We start from the raw sequence: 11,503 nt of genomic DNA, 5'->3' as shown, positions 1-11,503 counted from the left end.
GGGGGGAAAAAAAAAAAAAGATTCCATTCTTAAATAGGTCACCAACTGGCACAAAGTTTGGGTCACTAACAAGGGTGGAGGTAGATGTTATTTCAGCTCTCCTTTCAATACATTGTACTGCGTTTCAGGCCTCGTCTGAGTTGATTGGTATTGGGTTCCCACACCATTCTTTCACAGATTTCATGTCTTTCATAAAAAGCAAGTTTAAAAGAGGGTATTGAAGATTTAATGTCAAGTTGCAGAGGAGCTCTTCCAGACCCAGTCAGGTTTGTAATGTAAAAGAGCATTCAGTTAATATTTTTTAAGTTCAGGGAGGTTTATTTTTTTCAGGTCTTTTGGAAGGTGAAACATCTTTATAAGTGGCCCTTTTGTACCAGATAAAAGTTAAATTAGTATTTTTATATTTATATTTATTTTTCACCAGGATAGAAATGTGTTTCATTGGATTAAACAGATGAGGGAGAACATTAATCTTCAGAAGTGAGATTCTAACTTTAAAATAGGAAGAGAGTTTCAACGCTCATGGTTCTGCTTAATTCTGTAAAACGGTAGCTTAAAATTTGCATCTAACTAAACTGGGGTGTTATATACCTAAAATAAACAAAACCCATTGGAGAACATCTAAAATAAGGGGATTTGGAAAACCAGACCACTCTATTGCCAAGGTAAAAAAAACATTGGGGACGAGACAGCCTTGTTGACGCCCCACTATGATTCTTAAAGTTTCCAGATTTACCCAGTTTTATCCCAGATTTCTATGGGGTAAAAGGCCATCGATTTCTCAATGTTTACATATTTGAATTATATTTAGCAACCTTCTAATATTTTTATTTGAGTAGTGACCTTTGACAAAACCTGGTTGGTTTTCCTTTACTGTATAGGGATGGAGTTCTAAAGGAGTTTCCAGGCATTTTGATAAGATTTAAACATTCACATGAAGTAGTGATATTGGTCTGGAAGAAGCACAATATTCTGGGTATTTATCTTTTATAAGAATTTAAGATATGTTGGCCTCCTTCTATATAAGCAGGCAACCAAATGAATGTTTGAACATATCTAGAAAAGGTCTGTAAAATGAATCGCAGTATGTGTATATGTAGGGTTACTTATTGTATAATGATATACAATAATACTACTGTCCATAATTTCATAAAATCCTGCTGATAAAAGTAAAGAACACAAAGATTGCGTTTTGTTTTCCAACCAATAAGAAATTTATTCATATCAAAATGTACTGAATAAAACATAATATATCTACTATAAAAACTGTTACCGTTCAGTTACATCTTACACATCTACAATTTATATATGCTTTAAAGTTTTTTTATGACAAGTAATGAAGCTTTTAGCACTCACTTCATGTCATCGCTCAGGCTCCTCCTGTCTATGGATTTCACTCGGTCCTACATACAGGAACCCGTATTATCTAGTCATCATCTTGCTTATGCCAGATTGCAACTTCACTCCACCACAACCCTCCTCCAATATCAAGAATCCAGAAATGCTCCAGGGGGATTTTGCCTCTGGATGCTTTATAGGCTTCATTGACTGGGTCAGTGCCAAAGTCTCTAAATCAATCAAGAAAAATATAATCCTTACAGGTCAAATGTGTAAATGACGAGTAATGATGTTATAAAGACATTTTAGATCACTTTGAATGCAATTCAAAGACACTTGATCCATGTGGGAAAAAAGTATCAAGGTGTATTTCAAGTTATTTTTTCCCTTTGAATATGAATAAATTTAGTAATTTTAGTATTGTATTCTGTCAGTAGCAGAAAAGATTAATTGAACATGGTCAAGTCAAACTGATAGTTGGGCTAAAAGGTGACTGTCCTAACCTCCTTCTGGTTGCATCTCACTGCCTTACTGATCTCTCCAAGAACTCTATCTGTGCTCATCCTTTGTAGCTGCAATGTGACCAAGCATACTAATGGGTATAACAGCACATTTCTCTCCTTGAGGTGGTTGGTTGGTGGTATTGTACACAGTTGTACAAATGAAAGCATTCTCGCATTCCTTCACACCAGAGTTTAAGATGGAGACAATCTAACCACCTTCTTAATGTGTCCAGGTATACTGATACAAGAAATAAATGAATACAGTGGGGGTGGCTGTGGCTCAGGAGGTAGAGTGAGCCGTCATCTGCCAATCATAGGATCATTTGTTCGATTCCCAGCTCCTCCTGTCACATAGCAGCTCTGCCATCGGCGTGCTTATGTGTGCAAATGGGTGACGCAGTGTAAAAGAGCTTTGAGTACCAGTTAGGTAGAAAAGTGCTATATATACATATAAGTGCAGACCATTTACAGATTGTTAGCTCCTGTGAATAAGAATGAAGGACATTTAATCAATAAAAAAGGACAAATATTATTTTTACATCTACTACATGAACATTTTTTCAGCCGTCTTGCTGGACAACGGTGCAGATGTTGTCTCTCTGTATGTGTGGGGAATAATACTGACAAGTTGGCTTCGATAAAGGTGTGCTTGCCGCTGGCACATCCCCATCCGGCTCAGCAACATCAGAATGTCTCTGTGAAATGCCTTTGTCAGGATAGCATAAAAAAATGGATGTGCACAAGAGTTCAGAGGATAGAAAAGCACCAGTAGCACCTGTGGAAAAAAACAACACAAATTAGCCTTTATTTTATACACAGGCACAAAAAATGTGGTTAAGAGAAGAAGCCACACCTTGGAATCAGTGATGGTCATCAGTGGTTGGTGGAGAGCTGCAGACAAGCCATAGAAGCAAATGGGAGCCAAGCACAGAAAGTTGGTGAAAATGAGTATTGCCATGCGTTTGGCCATGCTCATGTCACAGCTGCTGGACTGATGCTGGGGATTGTGCACCATGCAATAGATGTGGAGGTAACATAAACACACTACCATAAAAGCAATGACATTAACCATCAGAAGAGAGACGACATACGTCTGAGCAGCAAAAGTCTCAGTGTCCATGGGTAAGCAGATGCTCACTTTCTGATAGCTGCTCACACCAACCAGGGGCAGCAGTGCTAGGACCACGCACAGAACCCAGCCGACGAGCATCAGCACAGCAGCATGGCGTAGCCTCATTTTTTTGTCTGGTCTCATTGCGTAGAAGATGGCATGCCAGCGCTGAAAGCTGATTAACGTTAATGTGTAGACAGATAGCTCACTGGCAAACACTGATAATGTCCCTGCTAGATTGCAACCACTTCCAGTTTGCCAGGCAATAGCATAGAGGTAATAATGGGAGCGTGTGTAGAGGTCAACAGATGCAATGAGCAGTAAGTACACCCCCATACTGAAGTCTGCAAATGCAAGGTGACCCATGAGGAAACGGGTAACAGACAACTTCTGCTGGCTGGTCTGCAGTATGAACATCACCAGGAGGTTCGCTGAAATGGCTAACAGACTGACAACCCAGACCAACACCCTCAGGAAGCCTTGACTCATCACATCTTCACAAGGATTCAGGGCATCCGGCAAGGGTCTGCACAAGAGCCCATGATCATCTGTATGAAATTCATTACACTGTCCAAAGTCAAAACCCTCATTGAAATTCTCTGTAGGTAACTCCACATAAAATACTCCCTCGGTTTGAGACTGTTCTGTGGCATATGTTGGCGTCTGGTGGTGATGACTGTGAGTTGTAGTGCTGGCAGTCGGGAGTGCAAAGTTGCCCTTCAGATGTTGGTATATTTTGTGTCCTGTAGAGGACCCTGTAGAAAGAACTGCTGAGGGTTCCTGCAGCTTTCCCAAAGCAGTCCAGGTCAGGTTGCAAATAACTGCTTCAAAGGGTCTTAAACACACAAATGATAAAGATTATTGATCAGGCAAAAAAACTACATGAACTTTTATTTTAATTATGTCAAAGTGAAACAGGTTTCTACAAAGTAATGTCAATTAAATAAAAACATATAAGGTGAAATCAGTGTAGAAACTGAGTGCAGCAAATGCATCTCAAGTGATTGCAGTATAAAGAAATTTGTACCTGGAAGGTCCAGTCACTGGTTAATCAGTACAATCAATCAATAATAACCTAATTGAGATTTGTGGGTGTAAAAATGTGTAAACTTGATCACTTGCAAAAATGTAGCAAAGTGATCAGCTAAATGTGTGCACTGAGGACTGCATCTTTCAAATGAGTAAAATAGTACACCACCAAGGCAGCACTTTGAGACGCCTTTATTACGACTCAGCAGCATGTCTTTTAGCTCACACCCATAAACATGAGCATATTTCTCCTGTTTTAGCCTCACTCCATTGGTTGCTTGTTCACTTTAGAATTCATTTTAAAATTCTTTTATTTGTTTTTAAATCCCTTCTTGGTTTTGCCCCATCCTAACTCTCTCTGTTGCGTCACCATCATCCACCTACCTGTTCCTTAAGGTCCTGTTTTTAAATCTCTTTTAAAAAGCCCTCTCTTCTCTATGGCCTTTGACACACGTTATTATATTTCTCTTTCTCTCTCTTACATATTGTTGTTTTTAATTATTTATTTATTATAATTACCGTTTTATTATATTCACTATTTATTTAGGTTTTATTGATCTTGGTTTCTTGCCTGCCCCCTGTTCTGCGTTTGTACGTTTTATAATTGTGTTGCTGTGTGTTAATTTGAACGAATTTTACACGAGAAAGGTCTCAGGACTGAAACATTATTAGTGATGAAACTTTTCATCTCACTAAAATCATAGCTTGGTACATAAAGGACAAATATAGAAGACAAGAGACATACAGTGGGAAATATTTCTCAACACTTTCCATTCTCTTACTTACCCTCTCCATCTTTTCAACGTTTTTAGACCACAGCAGTGGCTTGGGAAGGTCAATTCAGCACTCTGTAAATGGAGGAAGGCTCCAAAGTGGGGCAGTGCTTTGAGAGCCCAAGTGTTTTTCGCTCTGAGCTTTTCAATGGTCTCCATGCCTATTGAAGGCAAAGAGCTAACTCTGGTTTCTGAAAGGTCTCTGAAAAGACAGACAAAGGCCTGAGATTAATTCATGTGGGCAGAAAGTTGTTCCAGCAGCCAACCTTAGCATGTGTGGCACTTACAAAATAAAGATTATTTAATGCCAGAATATTTGTATCATTTGACGTAAAGATATTTTTGTATTTTGTATTTTATCAAGAAGAATGCCAATTCCTCTTCTCTCAGATGCTGTAAGTCACTCACATGTGAGTTGGGCCACGGATCACACCACAAAATGCCAGTTCATCTATTTTCACCAAATCCACATTCCTATGAAGAAACCTGAAGAACAGAGAATGGAGATGAAAGGCTTTTCATCAAAACATTTCATAAAACACTGTAATCATTTCAAGTAATTGTTGTTAAAGATCAGATAAAAACAAAGAAACTATGCATAACTAAAATATTATATATATAAATAAATTCCATCCAGTGGGTTATCACTTTGAAATCTTGTTGTTTCACAGTAATAATTTAAAATGGCATACACTTCCTCCAGTCTGCTCCCATTGAAGGCATAGCGCTGGATCTCTTTCAAGCCATTGCTATTCAGCATGCTACAAAATGGGGGCAAAATGTATAATAAATTTCTGTTCAAAATTTGTATTCCTTTGAATTTAAAAATTGAATACTTAAGTTTACAAATGCAGCAGCTTCATACTGTCACGTGGTCTTTCCACCACTTTGATCTAACCGGAAATCTTTCAACATTTCCACGACAGTCTGTACAAACCTGCATTCATTTAATATCTCTGGTTTAATGTTATTTTTTTTAAGTTATAGGAATAGCAATATTTACAATACTCAATACTACAATAAATAGGCTATTGCATATCTCAAAATGGTAGTGTCATTCGAAAATTCTTTTTTGAAAAAGCATCCTTCTTACATTGTCAGAGCATTCTCAGATATCCCAGTGAAAGAATTTGAAGGTATGACTTTTATAAAGACATTGTCCACTATCTCTCTGTAAAAAAAGGGAAGAACATGAAACATGTTCAACAAGTAAACATTCACATATTTTGATTTGATTTCTATGCATTAAAATGTTACATACAAAATAAAATCCTCCTGAGTGGACTGAATATAATGGAGGCCAGGAAAGGTGATGAGGCCTGTGTTGATGATCCCACTGTATTGAAACAAATCAATTCATGCTTGAGGAGGAACAGAACTTCACCAGAATTGTTTGCTATTGTTACTACACTTATGTTGTGATATACTATGAAGATTACATGAAAGAAAATTGACTTTACTTACAGATACTTTAAATTAGGTAGATCCTTAAATGCCTCTTGGTCAATGTGTGACAGTGCTTTGAGACCAGTTAACTGTCTATTGGACACACATGCACAAAACTGTACTATGTGTATTTATGGTGACATACAGTAGCTTCATTTTAATCACGATCAGATTAAGGAGGTTACATACATGTGAGTGGCTCTGGAGAGGTTGTGGAAAGAATGCCTGTCTAGATAGTTTAAAGTGACATCATCAAGGATGTATCTGAAAACAAACAATCAAAAAACAAATAAACAATGTGGCCAAATTAAGTAGTTATATGAAAACTTATTTGACTTATTTTTGCACTAGAAAATATGTTTTTTTGAGGTTAATGATTCTAAGGGGTTCACATGGGTTGTTCTCAGTTAGGCTTTTTAGGATATTATGGTGCACAGATTTTCAGACTGCAGTGACATGGGTATTTTACCAGGTGTGGATTATACTGTTATGATGGTGAATTATTTGTGTACAGGTAGTATTTAGTATTCATCATGTTTAAAGGAGTAATGTACCACAAGTTTGTGCTGTTGTACAGCTGAAACTGACCTAAATGAGTAAATAATTGAAGACAGAGAGGTTCAGGGTAAGAATCCCAAAACCGTCAGTAAATAAAGAAGATACTCCACATCATTACACTAGAATGTTAAATAGTTGGAAATTATTTGTAGTTAATGACAAAGAAATAAATGTTTATATCTAGAAACAAAAGGTTTAGCTATACCCAAGTTGTCCAAAAGATACTGTATAAAATTGACAACTTTAAAAACAGCCAAGACTGAACAGAGCAGATGTTTTTCCAATCTGTTGTTGTCCAGTTTTGGTGACCGCGTGTGAAATGTGGCTTTCCTGGTTTCCTGGGGCCCCAGATTTCTGGCAGAGTTAGTGGGGACAATCTCTGAAGATCATATTATTAAACTAATGTTGTTGTGTAGGACTGGCTGGAAAGACTGGAAATTCTTAATGAGGTTGAGTTGAAGAGGTCTTTCTCTCATTCAAGCAGAGATGTCTCCCTAAAAAGATAGTGGAGTTACGCAGTGGAAAGGACAGAAAAGTATTTTCTCCCCTTCTGTCAGATATTCTTGACTCTGTGTTCATGCCTCAATGCATTGAGTTGTGAGTTGTGATTGGCTGATTAGATTTTTGCATTAATAAGCAGTTGAACAGGTGTACCTAATAAAGTGGCGAGTAATTAATGTCATTAATTTTAATTATGTAGAGCAACAACAGTTAAAGTCAGTCTTAAGGCTAAAAGCAAATGTGTGTTGCTTCTGGTAGGTGAAGCCAGCATCTTGTGTACAGTAAGGTAGAAAAGTGCTATATGAGTGTAGTCTCTTTACAGAAAGAATCCAGTGTTCTTATAAGGCATACAAAAGTATATGCTATATATGAGGTAGCAGGTTCATTGTGAATTCTATAGGATGCTTTTGGTTTGAAAGAAAAGGGTTAAAGTTTAGGGAAATAAGAGAATCTTACATGTGAGAAATCTTGTCCAAGTTAGTGAAAGCGTTCTGAGGAATAGAAGAAAGCTTTGTCCCCTCAAGCCAACTGAAGAAATGAACAGAATTAAACAGCTTTGGGACATTTCAGTCTTAATACACTAGACTCACAAGCTGAGATCAGAGTTGAACGAACGTGATTACTTACACCTCCTGCGTGCTGGAATGAAAAACAGGCATGACCTCAACTCCAAAACATGACACACTGCTGATGTTCCAGTTACACTGACAATAAGTTGGACAGTACTCCAAAGATAGAGTGACTTTGGCAGTAAATAAAACAAAAAGAAGATTCAGATCAGGCCTCATTGTAAGAGCAGTGGTTCAGTAGTGAAGACTCCCAGCTTGCACTACACGGTGAGGAATGTTTGGGAAGTGGATGGGTTGTCCTGGATTTCAGCCAACAGTGGCAAGACCACAAAATAAAAAAAAAGAAAGGTGGCTAGAGGGAAAACTCAGCAGAAAAGTAAACCAGAACTGAACACTAATTCCTAAGCCTGTACGTTTTTACAAATATATATATAAATATAATAAAAGCATTTATCAGACTAGACACAGGATAAAATGACCACTGTTGCTGTTCTCAAACTAAACTAAACTTCCTTCAGTGCCATAGCGTGGAGAGGTTGTGGCTTAAGATGGATTCACTTCCAGAGAGCTGTCATGTTGTTCATATAATACTACAGATATTCACATGTCATAATTACTATGACCACCAGCAGTCGGCTACCTATAACACTATCCAGTTTCTCATAATAACCTTGTGAGAATTTTATGTATAGGTGTACTCAATTAAAACCCCAGACAGAGAGTATACAAAGTAGCAACACAACTTGGCAAAAAAGTTGACTAGGCACAAAAATACAAGAAAAGAGACAAGGTTAGGAGTGGCAGGAGAGGATTATCAAAAATCGGACAGGTGAGAACTGGATGAGGGAGGGTATATAAAGGGAACCAAAAGAGACACAGGTGGGCCAGGAAGTGAGAAGCAGCAAGACGAACCTGCTGGAGAAGGCAAGACAGAAGGACTGGAGTTTACTTTACATAGTCAGTACAAGAACTGCTGAGCCTCTCTCACAGACACAGCTGTATGTTCACTAGATTCCTCTTGAAATACACTTTCCAAATATTTGTATGTGTGGATGACTTCATCATTTGAAACACGGATGGAGATGGAGAAGTGGCTTTGTACAGTATATAATCTTTGTACAGTATATAGTCTTTGTACAGTATATAATCTTTGTACAGTATATAGTCTTTGTACAGTATATAGTCTTTGTACAGTATATAGTCTTTGTACAGTATATAGTCTTTGTACAGTATATAGTCTTGGGTTTCTATTGTTATTGTTATTATCTGATGTTATGTAGTGAGTCACACAAGCACACGAGGGTCGTGTCTCTTACACCCACTGCCGTCACTATAACCACATCATTAAGGTGTTTCTTTCAATAAATGTTGCTTTCATCATCTACATATAGTTTGTGTAACACAGATATTATATCTGTAAGAGTAATACAGTGTAACAATTGTTTTCCATCCAGGTCCAGTCCAGCATGTCCAACTGCCCCAAGAAGAAGGGGGTCTCCTGTCAAACTGAGACCCCACTGCGGACTGATGGTACACAGCTATCTTGGAGGACACTTAAGGCTCATATCAGGAGTGAAGGTGTGTCAACAGTTTGATATTTTGTAGGCCAATAGGGGGATTCACTTGAAATCACTATTTCACAGTTTAGATCTTTTTCATACAGCTTACATTATCTGATGTGTGTGTTTTTTCTCCGGTAGGCACACAGGCCACAGTCTTAACCCGAGACTTTGGTGTAGGCACTGTCAGTGCTTCTCAGCTATCTTTACCGGCATCCACACCCGTTAAGAGACCACGTTTGGAATTGGAGAAGGAGGAAGAGTCTGGGATTTCTGCATCTGAGTTTACTGACACTTCGTGAGTTCATCCACAGCATCCCACTAAACTGTTCATGTTTTTTAGGGGATGTCTGTGTTATATGTCTATTCTTGGTTTTCAGTTCTGTGAATCGGGGAACTGTTCAGGCAAAAGTCATAGTTTATGAGTCCTGCCTAATGGAACAGTTTGAATCTTGTCCTGTCTGCAAACTGACATGTGAGGTGAAGACAAGAAGGTTGGGGACCTTCATGTCTGTGGAACAGCTGTGCACACACTGTCAGTTTTACAGAAGATGGAATAGCCAACCTTTAGTTGGGAGTACCTCTGCAGGTAACGTCCCGCTTTCGGCTGCAATCTACCTAAGCAGAGCTGCATATTTTAACATTGAAATCGTCAGCAATCCACCGCACATCTTCCACATCTTACCATCTCTATCTTATTTCTAGTTCCTATTTTCTTGTGCACTTTACAGCATTTTACAATGAAGTGTGTTTTGCGTTATTTACAGATCTTCAAAGCGATGAACCTGTACATGTTTCAATATGACACCGTTCTGCAGCATTCTGGGAACTTTGTCGGACCTGCTATCGTCAATGTTTTAGGAAAACCTGACAGGATGACATACTCCATCGCTTTAGTCAGAGGGATAAAGTTGTTGGAGGGGATATGGTGGCAGACTGGCCAGGTAAAAACCCATCAGGTTTTTATAAATGTACTTTCCTTTGATACTGCAATGCCATAGGGATATAATACATTTTTGTTAACTCAGGATTTTCAGTATAGGATCCTATTACTCTGTGTTATAAGATATTATAAAATCAGTTTGCTACTGCAATTCTCTCCCAAATAATTTTTATTTAATTTGGCTTATACTTACCAAAAACTGTAACTCAATAGAGCAGAGTTATAAATGGAATCAGTCTGATAATAGAAAGTGAAAGATATAAATTTACAACACTTCTTCAGCTCTCAATAGAATGACAGTTTTATTTTTTTTACAAGATGTTGGTTTTACTAGAGTTCACAATTACAAAACAAAACTATTGTTGTGAGTTTAGAAGACTTATTATTTATGAGCTAGTGAACTATTTGGCTGTAGATCCGATAAAAGAACAAAAGGGGCAGTATGGATACAGTCGCAAGAAAAGTATGTGAACCTTCTGGAATTTCACGGTTTTCTGCATTAATTTGTCATACAATGTGATCTGATCTTCATCTAAGTCTAAAATATTAACAAATATAATGCGCCTAAAATAATGACACAAAAAATCTGATCTTTCATGTCTTTATTAAGAACCACCATAAAATCCTCATAGTGCTAGTGGAAAAAGTATGTGACCTTAAAAACAACAACAACAAAGAAATTGTTTGGATGTGTGGACTAGAGCTACTCTGACTGACAAAAAACACTTTTTGAGTTTGCTCGGCACAAGAAGAATATGCTTATCTGAGCCATGACTCGCCTAAAGGAGTTTTTAGAGATTCGACAAGAATTATTTATTTATATAAAGACATGTGGTGTTAGATCAATGCCAAAACTAGAGTGCGCAAAAAGACACTGCAGCTTTTAACATGTTGCATGGATAAATATCCCACTAGAGAGCGCAAATGTGCAGGTTTTGTATCATGCAAACCAAAAACTTAACATTATTAGGCCCATAAACACGTCTTCCATAGTCTTTATGTTATTGTTCTATCATCACACAGGTCATGTTGGTCCTCAGAGAGAAGCTTCCGGTCAGACAGACCCCACTACAAAGCTATCAGCCAATAGACTTGGCTGCCACAAATGTCCGATCCCCCACCTCCCACACTATCATAACCACTTCTTAGTTTAACCGTGGGCATAACACTATG

General features: G+C 37.9%; 1 protein-coding gene across 1 annotated transcript; it reads right to left on the bottom strand.

The window, feature by feature from the left end:
- Positions 1-2,385: 2,385 nt before the first annotated feature.
- LOC113148492 (thyrotropin receptor-like) lies at positions 2,386-8,047 on the bottom strand. The gene is made up of 11 exons (XM_026340196.1): positions 7,887-8,047; positions 7,716-7,787; positions 6,390-6,464; positions 6,219-6,293; positions 6,016-6,090; positions 5,848-5,925; positions 5,447-5,515; positions 5,163-5,240; positions 4,768-4,956; positions 2,695-3,787; positions 2,386-2,616 (listed from the first exon to the last, which is right to left on the bottom strand). The coding sequence occupies exons 1-11, from the start codon at positions 8,045-8,047 to the stop codon at positions 2,386-2,388; spliced, it is 2,196 nt and encodes a 731-aa protein (XP_026195981.1).
- Between the last annotated feature and the right edge of the window lie 3,456 nt (positions 8,048-11,503).

The sequence above is a fragment of the Anabas testudineus genome, chromosome 22 (assembly GCF_900324465.2).
Source record: "Anabas testudineus chromosome 22, fAnaTes1.2, whole genome shotgun sequence".
NCBI classification, from domain to species: Eukaryota; Metazoa; Chordata; class Actinopteri; order Anabantiformes; family Anabantidae; genus Anabas; species Anabas testudineus.
The sequence above is the reverse complement of the archived record's forward strand: the minus strand, read 5'-3'. Positions and strand labels throughout refer to the sequence as shown.